At 38.5% G+C, this 15,724-nt stretch overlaps 1 protein-coding gene across 1 annotated transcript in view; it reads right to left on the bottom strand.

Moving 5' to 3' along the window:
* Positions 1 to 15,437, bottom strand: part of AKAP9 (A kinase (PRKA) anchor protein 9) — a gene marked incomplete at its 5' end in the record, with an annotated part of 57,514 nt that extends 42,077 nt beyond the window's left edge. Inside the window, 9 exons of the mRNA XM_009875174.1 lie at positions 5,606 to 5,811; positions 6,527 to 6,630; positions 7,184 to 7,324; positions 8,718 to 8,942; positions 9,875 to 10,246; positions 12,226 to 12,318; positions 13,240 to 13,336; positions 14,707 to 14,905; positions 15,335 to 15,437. Coding sequence (XP_009873476.1) covers positions 5,606 to 5,811; positions 6,527 to 6,630; positions 7,184 to 7,324; positions 8,718 to 8,942; positions 9,875 to 10,246; positions 12,226 to 12,318; positions 13,240 to 13,336; positions 14,707 to 14,905; positions 15,335 to 15,437 — 1,540 coding nt within the window. The remainder of the gene's footprint in view (positions 1 to 5,605; positions 5,812 to 6,526; positions 6,631 to 7,183; positions 7,325 to 8,717; positions 8,943 to 9,874; positions 10,247 to 12,225; positions 12,319 to 13,239; positions 13,337 to 14,706; positions 14,906 to 15,334) is intronic.
* Positions 15,438 to 15,724: the final 287 nt, after the last annotated feature.

Below are 15,724 nucleotides of genomic sequence, written 5' to 3'. Positions count from 1 at the left end.
CTGAACCAGAACAGTTTGTTTAGTTACAGAAATTGGATTGCAATTCTAATTGGTCAGTTTTACAAATCGCCTTTAAAAATGTAGTTAGTACTCTTGCTGGATACAATTTTCTTATACTTGCTCTTGTCTCTTAATCACATGTGCAAACAGCATTGGAAATAGGAGTCCTCTTGTTGATGTCGTCTGAACCCCAAAAGAGCATCAGATTGAGGTCTTCAGGTTTATTTTCAGGTTTTCTTACAAGGTGCAACATGATTAACCGCCTGGTTTACTTACTAGACTTTCATACCCACAAACATTCTGATAATAAGATCTATGCATTTATTTCATTATGGATGCAGCTGTATAGATGGCTCATGTACAACAAACTAAGCTACAGCAATTTTCAGTCTTAAAGGTTTTGATTTGTTTGATTTATCATATAATTGCTGAGATTTTTTTAAATGCAGACGTATTTAGTATTTTTTTTCTTCTAGTTATACCCTTACTGTTTCATATCTCCTTTTAGATATCTGTGATATAATGTTGCTAACTCTTTTCACACTCCAAAGGGAAAAAACCAGAAGCACACTATATGCATGAATGGAACTAATAACTAGATGAACAGAATATGCATTCACGTGGCACCTTTCATCTACACGGGATTTCAAAGCACTGCTGAGTACTACACTTTGGAACTTTAGTCACAAACCATCGTAGCGGAGTTAGCCCAGCAGCGGCTTGCAGCCGTCTTCTGCCAGCACGCTAAATATTTGCAATGGGTTTGCACAGCATAAAAGCGTTCTCAAAACCCGCTAATATTGTGCCCCTCTGCAGTATAAGGCAAGCTGCAAAATGAACAATTTCACATTTTTTTGTATTCAGCTGCATTCTGATTTCTCACCACCCAAATCTGGGTTAGCTCTAGGTGTCTCAAAATATCAATAGCGACGCAGAAGCTTTAATATCCTCAACGGAGAAAGGACCTTCATTTAATACGAAAATCCAACAGCATGAGTATTTCCAAGTGCTCTGCCAAAGTGTCGCTTAGAGACTGAGTTGAATGAGAAGGTATTCCCTGATGAGCTACCAACACCCCTGCTGCAGCATCTGACGCTCTTTGGAGGCCACTCCTCTTCAGTACTGACCCAGTAAGACCCTGCTCAGCTGCAGATATCTCACAAAATAAAAGCCCACAGTACAGCAGCACAGCTATGAACAAGACAAAACAATGACATACTAGTTACTATACTATCTAACTCTTTCTATATGGAGACCATATTATCTAGCTAACTTTCCTTTTTTTTTTTCTGCAGGTTCAACCCGTAATTCGTGTCCTATAACCCTTGTACTTTAGTAAATTATTTCCTTGAGAGGTACAGTTGAATTGTGCAATGATGAGCATGTGTCAAATACAAAAATAAACACTATACAAAATAAGTGTAGAAATGTGCAGTCTGCTGCAAAATCACCTCAGCTTCTAGCTCTCTGGTAACTTTTAGAGGAAAAACTTAAAAACATTGAAACCTGCTCAGAACGTAATCTTTAAAAAGCCAGGTCCAGAATATGTCTCTTACATTAATATTATCGCTAATGTTATTACTTCCTCTTGCCAGTGACAAGACCACTACAGTCTGGCCTCCAAGAACTACTGATAAGATTTAAATTCTTGGTTTTATGTAATTTCTTTTGTAATTTCCTTCCGTTTCTTCTGCGTAAATACGAAATAAACCAAGGTTAAAATATAATTTTGTTATATGAAAAATTTCAAAACAAACCATCGTAATTTACTTGAAACATAACTATAAAAAATGAGGAAATAATCACAGAATGCTAGGAGTTGGAAGGGACCTCAAAAGATCATCTAGTCCAACCCCCGAAAGAAGAGAGCTATCCCCTGAAGTGTAACTTGGCATATGGAAATTTACCATCCTCAAAGTTAAGAAAAAGGAAAAAAAAACCCGAAAGTATCACATGCATACAAAACCTATAATAAGTCTGTTCGTACTGTAGAGTTGGTAACTCAAATAGAAAAATCAATGGCAAATGACAGATGTGGAAACCTAATTATAATTTCCAAAAAATGGCACTTAAGAACAGAAGTTCACATTAAGTGTTTTCCTTAGTGAAAATCTCCATATCTTTCTCCCCTGATAATGGTCTTCGTACTCAGCATTTTAGTACAGCATCTTGCCAGAAGATTTTTAGTGGTGGAAGGAAGAAACAGAAAATATTGTCAAGTCTCATTAACTGCTCCTGGCAGTTGAATGCCTAACCCTCATTTTACTACTAAATACTTAAAATGCTGTTCAACCTCCCACCCCAATAGAACTAAAATTAAATTCTCTGTTCCCCAGAGTTTTAGTTTAAGCTGACACAAAATGATAAACTGAAAATAACCTGCCCAAACAAAAATATCTTCTTGTGTAAACTCTCGCCTTGTAACACAAAAAAACCCCATCAAGGTTCATATTGTTCCCTTGCCACAAGCTTGCAGTTAAGCACATCAGATGCCATGGACCACTACATCTGAAGAAAAGTCCTTAATTATGCAGAGCTTACTCAGAAGTTTCAGGCACTTTACTGCTTTATATTTATATATTTTACATTTTAATTTCAGAATTGACATTTCTGAAGCAATACATATTTCGCATCACGTAGAGCTAATATCACAGAATCACTGAGGCTGGAAAAGCCCTCAGAGATCACCAAATCCAGCCCATGACCCAACACCCCCACATCAGCCAGAGCACGGCACCAAGTGCCACATCCAGCCTCTCCTTAAACACTTCCAGGGACGGTGACTCCACCACTTCCCGGGGCAGTGCATCCCACTGCCTGAGCACCCTCTCCATGAGGAAGGGCTGCCTGAGATCCGACCTGAACCTCCCCTGATGCAGTTTCAGGCCGTGCCCTCTCGTCCTGAGTTTCAGGCTGTGTCCTCTTGTCCTATCACTGGTTGCCTGGGAGAAGAGCCTGACCCCTACCTGACTACAACCTTTCTTCAAGTAGTTGTAGAGAGTGATAAGGTTCCCCTGAGTCTCCTCCTCTCCAGACTAAACAACCCCAGCTCATTCAGCCTTTCCTTATATCTCAATTTACTCCTGGGATTCCAATGAGGAATTAAGTTTATGGGTTGTGAGTTGAAAACTGAAAAATCAGTTTCACAGCAGCTCAGTGTATAAAGCTATTTACTACCTTGCTCCTACTGGCTGTGACTCCTGGTCCAAATCTCCAGGTGTGGTTAACTCGCCAGATTACTTTGCACAAATGCTGTTCACTTGCAATGGTATGTTTTATGACTGAAATTTGAACTTCATGTACTCTGCTCGAAATAAAACCACATGTTCACCAATAACCTAGGCAAGGTCCCAGATAAAACTCTATATGCTCTATAAATTAGGTTGTGGTTAAACGCACTTGACTCTAATGATTCAGCTTTTTAAAATACGGTAAAAAGACTAAGTTGAGTTTTGCTTGTTAACGGATATGGATTATGTTCAGAAGGTCAGAGAGAATTCACTTTGTTAAACACATTTCTTTTGATCTCATTAGATTTTCATTGGTACAAATTTATTCCTACAAATTTCCTCAGCAATTAAAAAGGAAGATCTGTTCAGCTAGGTACTGGAAAACATGAAAACATGCACACGTTGAAATAAAAAAGTAGCATCTAACTATTTCTTACTTCCAGAAAACAATGGAGAAAAAACTGAAAAGCTTACATCCTCCCAAGCCATTCAGTGGAAGTATAGGAAATGAGTAGTCCTGGTGCTGAAAACACTGAGAGAATTTGTCATCTACTTCTATCTGAAGAAAGCTCAAACACTTCAGCTGATGAAACAAGACAACTGCTACTATGGCTGTCTGACCCCAGTGGCAGAACTATGTACACTGCAATGATGTTGCATCATTTGGAAGAGACCTCAAAAGAACCTCTAGTCCGACCCCTGCCAGAGCAGGGTCACCCAGAGCAGCCACACAGGAACGTGTCCAGGCGGGTTTGAAAGTCTCCAGAGCAGGAGACTCCACACCCTCTCTGGGCAGCCTGGGCCAGGACTCCAGCACCCGCACAGGGAAGAAGTTTGTCCTAATATTTTTGTGGAACCTCCTGTGCTCCAGCTTGTACCCACTGTCCTTTGTCTTATTAGTCAGAACACACTTTCATTTCTTCAGGCAATGTACATTCTGGCAACCACAACACTTTTTAATCACCTCAGACTATATGACGGAAACTCAAAGAATATTTATAAAGCACAGAATCATCGGGGCTGGAAAAGCCCTGTGAGATCACCAAATCCAGCCCATGACCCAACCCCCCCACATGGGCCAGAGCACGGCACCAAGTGCCACATCCAGCCTCTCCTTAAAGCCCTGCAGGGACAGTGACTCCCTCCTGCCCTGGGCAGGATTCAACCCTCTCCATGAGGAAGGGCTGCCTGAGATCCGACCTGAACCTCCCCTGACGCAGTTTCAGGCTGTGCCCTCTCGTCCTGTCACCAGTGACGAGGTGCCCCTCATTTACAGTAGTTAAATGGCCAGGCAAACCCAGCTGCATAATGTGTTTTAGGCAGGACCAATCTGTTCCACTTCACCTCCTCAGAAGACCCAGGATGAATGTAGACATCCTTACACTGGGTTCCATACCACAGGTACCTAAAGGCAATATGACAGAGCGCCTACTCTTGCCCAAAGGAGAAATGGACAGACACTATTCCAGTACAGTCACAGGAAATTAAGCAAAGTCTGGGAGACTTCTTAAGCAACCGGTGAGCAATGTTAACATGCTCCTTGAGCTTTGTGCCAACTAACACTCCCCCAAACAGTTGCCGGTTAGCTCAGTCGGTTAGAGCATGGTGCTTATAAGACCAAGGCCGCGGGTTTGATCCCCGCTCAGTCCCCATGTGCTGCCTGATCTAGTTGAGAGGTGTCCCTGCCCATGACAGGGAGGTTGGATTAAATGATCTCTGAGGTCCCTTCCAGCCAAGGCCATTCTAGGATTCTATGAAACAGCTGATGGGCAAGGCTTGGTAGTTAGAAAGTTCTTGGAACTGTTTCCAAAAGACTGCTTGCCTGCAACGACCCTCTTGAGGAGGCTAAGGAAGGCCACAAGCAGCTATACATACACATACACACATATACACAGAGGCTGTCCCATGCCAGCTGGCCAGAGTGACCAGCGACGTCCCTGCTAAGCGCACTAGCAGAGATATGGCCTTTAACGCCAGTTCCTGTTCCCCATATGGGCAGAGGAAGGTGTAAAGCTGGTGCAAGGTGCCATGGAGCTATGCATCACTCTCTTTGCCTCTTTAAACAGGAACGTATTTATTTTTCTATTTCGCAGTTGCTTTCCCATCCTGTTGTAGCATTTCTAACAGGACCCCTGACAGGAGTCATAACCGGGGCATGACCCAGACAACTCCTGAAATGTCGTCTCCTAAGCAGAGATGTCATATACATTCAAATGAAAAACAGTAGGGGTTTTTTAAGTTTATTTTAATTAAAAGTTTCAAAACTAAATATATATATAAAATTTATTAATTTATACAATTTAAATATATCTAAATATATACTAAAAGTATGCAAATGCTACTTGCTACGAAATAGAAAACCATACAAGTAGTACCTTTCTCATACCCCACACGGATGCAGGGTTTTACCGACTCCTCTGTCCCTGTGTCCCATCCGGCAGGTTTGGAAGGCGGCACTTTCCCAGATCGATCCAGCAAACTCAGAACGTGGCAACCAATTGTCTCCTCCACGGCCACAGTCGTCTTCACAACTTCTAAAAGAATCTTCATGAGTTTCTCGTTCGCCTTCTGGAAAATGTGCCTGCAGGGGAGAAACTGATCAGTCTTCCGATTCTCCCCTGCTTTCCAAGTGGTTTTTATCCCTTACACACCTTTGCAACCAGGAAAGATTTTCAGTTGAAACAGTAAAACTAAGATTTCTCTTATAAGACTAAATCCCACATCATATACATAAATACTAGACGCACATTTGTGATGTAAGTCAGGTCTTTTTACAAAACATGTAATAACAGTTTATCGATACTTGCACTTTTATCTTGTTATTCTTTTGAAACAGAGGTCTACACTTGCCCAGTATTCATTATCAACTTAACTCTTCTCAGAGTGTCAATTGAAAAGATTGTTTGTCTACCCAGATCAAGAAAGTTAGTCTAAACAGAATAGTCTAAAGCTATAATCAAACACTCATATAAACTTATTTCAGATACATACACATTCAACAGCTATACAAATACACGTCTGTAAATGATGTATATGATTTTCTATGTGTGTAATATGAAAGATATAATAAAATACGTTAATATTTTTCTCATCCTCTATGTCATTACATCATTAGGCTTCATTAAAAATAAGACTTGTTTAACCTAATGTGTAGATTAGAAACATGGTTAGCTATGGATCAGAAATATGCCATTATCAGTCACAATAAAGCTTATAATAACCATTAATTTAACAACAGAAACATAATTCTCAAATTATTTTTTTTCAAATTATGTTTTCTTAACAGTTCTAAGCACCTTTCTTTAGAAAGAAGAGATGAAGACGTTTCATTAGTCTTTCTTCCTCCATCTTCTTCCTCAAAGACCTGTTCTCCCACATCGTTTTCGTTTTCAGTTTCATTCTGAGCAAGTTTTTGCAGAGGGAGGGAAGACAAAAAGAACAGAAATCCTGTCATGACAGAATCAACATATGCAGTAGAATATGAAATTTAAAACCTAAATTAGTTGTGTTTTGCTACGCCAAATGACAAATCTGGTGTGTCTGCATCAAATTACAAATCAAGAAACACTCTTCCCGTATGGAAAATTTAACTAGAATATGAATAACAGCAAACCAGGAAATCCAAGGCAGGGCCTATTAGAAAGAACTTTGCTGTGCTGATTCAGCAGTCCTTGTGCTTTCTGTGGTGTTGCGATAGCAATGTGAAAACATGATTTTACCTGAGCAAATAGCTATAGTCATAATCCCCACATTCAAGCTGTCAAACTTACTAGCGTTTACCTGAAGTAAAAAAATACGCGTACTAGCACCACATCTTGATTCTTCAACCTGCTCTGCTCAAGCAGTCCCCAACATGCCTTAGGAAATTATATTACATAAAAAGATTAGCAGCAAAAGGAATCTTACTGGTTTTACATGCCACAGCTGCCAAGAAGGTCAAAGTCCGCATTTACCTCTGTTTGTGTGCTGTTGTTCTGTAGCTCACAAAACAGTTTATCTTTTCCGGGTACAGAATGTTGTTTTAATGATTCCAGATCTTCTAAAAGCATTGTCTCTCTCTCTGCAACCAGGCTGTCATTCTCCATTGAGACACGCTACGAAAGAAGTAGTATAGAGGTACACGCAATTTTATAAGCTTCTGAGTATTAGTGAGCTCTGTCAGTTCTAATTTTTTACACATTCTGCACAATGCAATTTCAGTCCACTTCTTTAAATGGTTACAAAGACACTGAAAGCTTTCTAGAATGGAATACAGGTGAGGTATACTTTTGGTATTTTACACCTTTTTTTTTCAGATTTTCATAGCATTTGTATGCTCTTTATGAAACACAGTGGTCTTAATGCAAACTGAAAGGTTATTTTCTAACAGTTACATGCAATAGTGCATGCTTCACATCACAAAAAAGATGAAAATAAGTTCTTTTTATAAAAAGCCTATGTACACGCTTTCTTTAGAAGAGCCTGAGGTGTTCATGGCTTAAACACAATGCACATGTTTCTTATAGGTAAACTGTCCTTGATATTAAAAACTGGAAAAAAGCCAGCAGCAGAGGTTCTACTCAATGTTTTTCATCAGTTGCAGGAGTCTGCAACCACTGACAAGGATGCAGTTGCAAATTGACAAAGAGGTAAAAGGAGAAAGGATGTATATTGATAGGAAAGAGAAATTCTTCTGGATTCTGTTTGTCTTTCAAGGGAAAGAATTCTTGAAGATAAGTCTGGAAATGACATAATTTTTGATGACTTGACCATTAAATTAATAAGTTCCATTAGGAGACCTACTATAGCCTTTGAATACACACAGAGTGACAGCAAGTTAAGCTTAAAAAAGGCAAAGGAATGTTGGTGTTTCCCACCAAACCCCACAGATTTTGTTTCATTCTAACAGTCAAAAAGGACTTCACCTCCCATGATTTAAAAAAAAAACAAAAAAAAGCCAGAACACACTGCTGCAGGAAGCCACTGATACTGTTCAGATCTCAAGTCAGGAGGAGGAAAAATGACGAATCCTGTAGCCTTCTGAACCTTGGCGGGTGGCTTCACTGGTGTAAATGGATGCTACCAGCATCCTGCCCAAGGCCATGTACCTAGAAAGTGGCTAGTTTGCAACACATCCGCACTCCTCCACTCACTCTTCTGACTGCTGTGCAGCACTGCAGGTTTTCTCCAAGTTTACAGAAGTCTAAATTGATTCATTGCTGACTGAGTTTGATTAAAGAAACGTATTTTTTTATATATATATATATGCATATCTGTGTTTGAATGTATACACACACAAATCTATTTACTATAATCTATCTGTGGGTATATGCATATGTTTGTACATACACACACACAAAGAGGTTGTGTGTGCGCACATGAGTGTGTATGCACGCACACAGTAAATATGGGTGTTTCTCTCAAGATGTATAGAGATACAGTATAAGTAAATATAAATCTGCACCGTAAGGTCCCTTTGTTAACTCACTGAGTCAAACTCCATATTACCTCAGCTAATTGCACTTTAAGACTCTCAAGCTCTGCTAGGAGCTGCTCTTGATTTTCCTTCTGACGTTCCATTTGCTGCATGTGCCCTTGTCTCAGTAATTCTGTCGCCTGCTGATGTTCCTGATATTGCCGTACCAGCTCCTGTCGCATGTCTTCCAAACGTTCCTCATACAGCAAAAGCTGACTTGATGTTTCTGCGTCTACTGCCGCCACCTCGCTGTAGTGCTGGAATATTGAAACTGTTTTAGAACTTTACATTCACTAACAGTTTCTAGTGAATATTTAAATAAATTTCAGAAAATACTTTCACAAATTAAAGCAGCTATCACAAAGGCATTACTTTGTTGCCTGCTTATTGGAAGGTACAGGCTTAGAATCATTCTCTATTTAAAAGACAAGTTTTTTAAAAGAACTGTAAACAGTGATAATTCTGACGCTTGTTAGCTGGCGGAGATCTCAACAGTGGCAGACAGACATGCATGTAAGTGTGTGTAAAACAGCAGAAGTTTGCGAGCAGTATCATCCAAAATAGGGACACTGCAGTTTATTCATTATCAAGATAATACAAGATCAGAACATTTAACTATTACACAAATCTGAAAGAGTAGATTTTTGCTTCTACTAATGCCAAATTTAATTAAAATAAATTAAACTCAGAACGAACTTGTGGATTCAAACTGTATGACTTTTTTTCACCATATTTATTCCACCTTATTCCTATCTCATGTTTGGGGAATGCTAAATACACATTTTATACTACTTTTATAATTTTTGTGTTCAGTTGATATTCTTTATTACAAGGGACTTAACTCTTTAAGCACTATTTTTAATCTGTTCCTTGTATAAAAACTAGAATATAATCTCGCTTATAAAATGTCTGTATATATTTTATTGCCTACAATACAGTTTTAACCATGAAATGGAATAATTTGTTTTCACATAACCAGTGTCCTTTCCTCACAGCACAGGATAATGCTATGATGGGCAGAACATGGGAGAGAAGGTCTAAAGTTGTCACCTGTTTGAAACAGAAATACTTAAAAGGAATTTTCATCTTAATTTCTCAGCTGCTTTCTTATTGAAATGAACTGTAAATCCACTGGAAAGATTATTCACATACAGAGTTACACACTGCCAGTTTTTTTTTTTACACTTACTGGTGTTTCTTCCACTGTAAGCCCTTTGACATGGGAAAACAGTTCTTCAGAAACCCCTGATTCGGGGGTGGTCTGTCCTAATAGGCAGCCAGGCTTGCTGTCAGAATGAAGGTGTTGTCCAAGTGAGTTGATCTCACCAGACTCTTCATTGAGCTCCTTGCAAAGCGATTTCAACTGTTCTTCAAGCTCACTGCCTTCTTCTGTTGATGTTCTAAGAGGACTGTCATTCTTTCCTTCACCACATTGCTTTTTAACTTCAAAATGCATCACCTGTTGACGTACAATCTGTGTTTGTGCTGCTTCTTCCTTCTGCCTAGCAATTCTTGAGAGTTCAGTCTGTTTGGCAAATGCTACACTCATTGACACGATTACCTGAATAAAGAAGAAAAGTGTGTATTAGTTGATGCTTCACAGCATCTCCTGTTGCTGAAGAAATCTCATTGCTGACCATCAATAACATAAATATAAGTACTAAAAGTTCTGAACTACGATTCTTTTTTCTTCCTGAGGAAAACAGAATAGAGACACCTTGCTAATCTTATCAACAGTTACATCTTAAACCACAGACATGCTGTATTTTCACCAAGGTGCTGGAGCATGTCCAGGGAAGGGTAACAAAGCTGGTGAAGGGTCTCGAGAACAAGTCTTACGAGGAACAGCTGAGGGAGCTGGGGCTGTTTAAGCTGGACAAGAGGATGCTGAGAGGAGACCTTCTCACTCTCTACAACTGCCTGAAAAGAGGTTGTAGCAAGGTGGGGGTTGGTCTCTTCTCCCAAGTAGCTAGTGACAGGTCTAAAGTTGCACCAGGGCAGGTTTGGAATGGGTATTTAGGAAAAATTTCTTTACTGCAAGAGTGGTGAGGCACTGGCACAGGCTGCCCAGGGAAGTGGTGGAGTCACCACCCCGGAAGGTGTTCAGAAAATGTGCAGACGTGGCACTTTGGGGCAGAGTTTAGTGGTCATGGTGGTGCTGCGTTGACAGTTGGACTTGATGACCGTAGAGGCCTTTTCCAAACTTCATGTTTCTATGATTTAAGATAGTTAATAAACTATGATGATGATATTTTCAGTTGGAATGTCTTTTATAGCATAGAATTACCTAGTTCTTTTTAAAAAAGGTTTGATAAAGTGACTTTTAAAAGTCCTGGCACGCTGACATAAGTGCAGCTGTGCTAAGCTTCCTCTGTCCAATCCAGCATCCTTTGTAAGCATTTCACTGACATGGAATTTTGGGTTGTATAAAGACAGCAGGGCCACGTGCTTGATACTCAGCACAGGAATTTTTACTTGACCAGAAAGAAACTTCTACTAGTATTGACTATTAGTATATAAATAAAATTCTAGTGGTATTCAAGCTGCAGCTACAACAGGCTGAAAACTTGCATATTGCCACAGATCTCCTCCTAAAACAAATACACCCCGTTTCCAATCATGCAAGCAGTTCTCTTCTAGATTTATAATACAGCCATTTAAAGCATAAGCTACAGGAAGTGTGAAAAAAAAGTACAATGAATACAGAAGCATTAGGCTTGAAAACACCTAACTCTTTCTTTACAGAAAATGAGTTTGTCTGCTTAAACTACTCTTAACAAAACACTAGCCAACTGTGTATTTTGCTTTCCCCTAAAGAAGGGTCCTTGATGACAGCAGATGAGAAAAATGGAACTTTTACTACAGAAACATGGATTACTTTTTAATAAGTATTCATTTATTTTTTTCCATTTTTTAATTTATATTAATTCGATTTTTCTTTATGCCGTGATATAATGAAAGCAGAGATACTTTTTCCTTCTGCAAAGAGATGGAAACTTTTCTGGAAGTCAAAAAGTCAAAAACCAATTTAATATATTCTACCTATAAAATCTTAATTTTGCTTTTCATGTTTTTCCAAAAGTCATCGGATTTTAACAAAAGCTATGCATTTTACAGAAAATGCACAATAAAATATGATCAGAAAATAGTGTTCAACTGTTAAATGTAAAAACTGACCTGCTGTTAAGCCTAAAGTAGCAAGAAATCCACTCTCCTGAGCCTCTAAATTTTATTTATTTTCTAAATAAATTCTAGCATCAGGTATGGTTGCACACTGTCTATTTTCTTTCAAGTTTTAAAGCAAATATCACCACGACCCACATGAACAGAAATTACAAGTTAGGAACAGAACAGACAACCAAAAAAACCCAAAATGTTTCAGAATATTTTTTAAAGACTTTACTGTTCAGAATCTGAATTAAACAATTCCTTTTAAATAAATCAAACAAAAGCTAGCATATGTCTTAATTGTCAGAAAAGGCAAATGAAAATACCAGTATTTTGTAAAAAAATTTTGAAGTAACAAAATAAAAATAATACCTTTGCTATTTCTTCTTCTAATCTTTCTTGGTACTGTTTTTCTAGCAATTGGAAAACATCCAGAGCATTCTGCATTTCCGTTTCACTAGCAAGCTGTAAGAAAACCAAGAAATCTCAAGATCAAGTACTGCGTTTTTATTTCACTAATTACAATATAAATTTAATATAAATTTAACACAACATAATTTTAATATAAGTAGATCGTATATTATATATAAGTATATAATACATAAATTTAAGACATTTATAATACAATTCAACCAGTATTTTTTCCTCAGTTAGGTTATCTTCATATTGTGCAAATCCCATAATTTTGTATCAAAATATTAAAAAGCCGGTAAAAAAACTCTGTTTCTGCTTGAAAATTAATTTTTAAAGTTGAGTTTGCAACAACCCTTCTTCAAGCACAATTTGAATTGTCAAATGCAGAGAAAGGTGGTGAGAAAGCAGAGGATCACAGTACAAAACAGAATCACTGTTTTTCAAAGTACAGGATTTCTCAGCCAGATTTCCAGCCGTACTTGGGTAGGAATGTACGGGGTCTTTTCTATTTGCATTTAATTTCTAATACTTCTTCCAAGTTTCTCCTAAACTGTGCATCTCATACTTCAAAAATGCTAGGATTTCACTTAAATGGTTCTTCTTTCATAACCAGTGTTTAAAGAAAAGTCACAATATTTTAAACACTGCTGAAGAAATCCCAAAATCTGAGCACTATTTTTCTTCCACTTTAACAAGAACCAGCTCAGTCTAAATGTCTTTTTTCAGAGGAGAAAAGAAAAATAAGACAAAAAAAAGGTAAACCCAGGACCAGTAAAGCAAGTTTTATTGCTCATCATTTCCAGAAATACTTTTCTGCAAAATTTAAATATTTTTCCTCTAACATGGGCTGTCTAACAGTATAGCACAGCGTTGATAGTTACTTTAATACTACCAAATATTAGTTCATATTTCAAAAGCCTCTAAATAACATTGACCATATATACATGATATGTGAACTGAATTACGCGATACCTCCAGTGCTTCATCTCTTCTTTGCTGATGAACATTTTCAGTGCACTTCCGTTTCCTGAAGACATCTTTTAGCTTTATTTCTGACTCTTTGGATACACTGAAAACATAAAAGAAATGGGGGGGGGACACACAAATAAAAGATCGAAAAAATCAGTATCTCACAGAATCATACAATGTTGGGGGTTGGAAGGGAGCTCTGGAGCTCACCCAGTGCCACCCCCTGCCAGAGCAGGGTCACCCAGGGCAGCCACACAGGAACGCGTCCAGGTGGGTTGGAAAGTCTCCAGAGCAGGAGACTCCACACCCTCTCTGGGCAGCCTGGGCCAGGGCTCTGGCACCCGCACAGGGAAAAAAAAAAGCGTTTCCTAACGTTTTTGTGGAACCTCCTGTGCTCCAGCTTGCACCCGTTGCCCCTTGTCCTGTCCCTGGCCATCCCTGAGCAGAGCCTGGCTCCGTTCTCCTGACACTCCCCCTTTCCATATTTATAACCATGAATGAGGTCACCCCTCAAGGTCCTGTTCTCCAAGCTGCAGAGCCCCAGCTCCTTCAGCCTTTCCTCACCAAGGAGATGTTCCATCCCTCCATCATCTCTGTGTTCATTGAACACAATTCATTGTATATTTAGATAACATACTGAATTATACCCGAGTCTGTCTTTCCAGCAGAACCACTCTGTATCATCAGAGTGCTATACATCAGTAAAAAGATGCAGCAACAAACCAGGTAGGGAGGCTGAGTACGTAAGAGATCATTCAAACGGCTTCTGACTACAACCATTAAAAGACATTCATCTTAAGGCTTGAGATGTAACAAGACAGACCTCCATACTCAGTTGTAAGAAACCCATTTATGTACTTATCTATGAAATTTTTGTGTATAACTCTAGCTTGGACTTTTTTTAAAGGATGAAAAAATAACTGATTAAAAAGCCACACAGTCCTTTAAAATTGAGCTCAGGCTCATAAAAGTGTATAAACATTTGCAGAATGTGGCCTTCTTATACACCTCGAAACAAATACATAAGTATAAATTCATATGAGGAAAAAGTTGGGCTTTTTACCTGCCACTTTCAAGACTAAAAACATATTTTAAGGAAGGAAAGGAAAACTTTAAAAATTAGAAAGACACAGAAAGGCTGTGACCAAACAATAAGGGGAAAATAGCTGCTTGGGTTCTGATGAATCATACATATGAAATGACATTTATACATGTACATATCAAATATTCCTCTATTAACTATAAGAACGTAATAAATTCTAAGAGCTGCACTACTTGCTTGGCATTTTTTATATCATTTTTTCATAACACTCTTAACTCTTGAAGGATCAAAACAACTTAAGAGTAATGTGTTTATAAAGAACTTCTCAAATTTTGAAGTAAAACACGTAGCTTTACGTGACTGGTTATCTGAAACGCTTCTTTCCATACCCAGTGCAAAGTTATAAGGGCTAAGGAACTGAAAAATACCTCGTGTGGCCAGGGGATACCCCAGCACTCTGAAGCTTATCCTGCAGGTGGACAATCTCTGCGGTGTACCTCTCTTCACTTTCCTTCAGCTGCTGTTGGAAATAGGAGCGGAGGCGTTGCAGTTCTTGAGCATGCTGTCCTTCAAGTTGTGTTTTAAGGCTCCCTATCTCCTTCGAACTGCACTCTTGAAACTTAGCATCTATATGTAGGTTATTTGGAAGGAGGAATAATAAATTACATTAGTATAAAATAACTTTCGCCCAGGTTACTAGCAGTGATGGATCAAGTAACTGCTGTAGTTAAAAACGTCTTCTGATATGGTATCAACTACTTTTCCATAACAAATAATTATAACTTAATCTTCTGTTTTGCAAAACTGTATCTGATATGGGTAAAAGAATTTTACCTGTGGAAAGCTGAAAAAGACTGAACCAAAACTGTTTTGCATAATGTAATCCTGAAATACTTTAGAAATTGAAGAAAATCAGAGTACCATACCACAAAATCTGCAAAAATCTGTTACGCGTTTCAAGTTTAGTAAGCTAGTAATCAGTTAAAATTTAAAGTCATTGTCTTCTCTCTCTCTCTGAATATATGTACATTAAAACCACCATATGCATCTTTTTACCCATTAGACCTTGTGAAGGGGTCTGCAGACATTTCTTTCTTCTTTCCAGATGGTTAGGTTCCTCCTCTTTTCTCCTGTCTGAAGATAGCCATGGTTCTTTGATCTAAAAAATAATCAAGTAAATACAAATGACAACAATTTGTCAAATAATAATGCAAAAATATTAGCTGTAATTATAAAAGTGTAAGAAAGATTTGTGGCCAATGTATGCAGTGTAACAATGCGTTTCATTTTACAGCCTGAATGATCAAGTATGAATTCACAGCCAGTTGATCAGTCTGTGCAGAATGTCCACTGTGTACCTCAAACTCCTCTCTCTGGATGTAACCTGTTAAGTCATAACTTCTCTGATTCCAGGAGCATGAGCTCCAACAAGTCAAAATGCAAGGT

This window comes from Apaloderma vittatum, unplaced genomic scaffold (assembly GCF_000703405.1).
Source record: "Apaloderma vittatum isolate BGI_N311 unplaced genomic scaffold, ASM70340v1 scaffold15468, whole genome shotgun sequence".
Taxonomy (NCBI): Eukaryota; Metazoa; Chordata; class Aves; order Trogoniformes; family Trogonidae; genus Apaloderma; species Apaloderma vittatum.
Note: the sequence above shows the minus strand (reverse complement) of the source record. Positions and strands in the feature narration are given on the sequence as shown.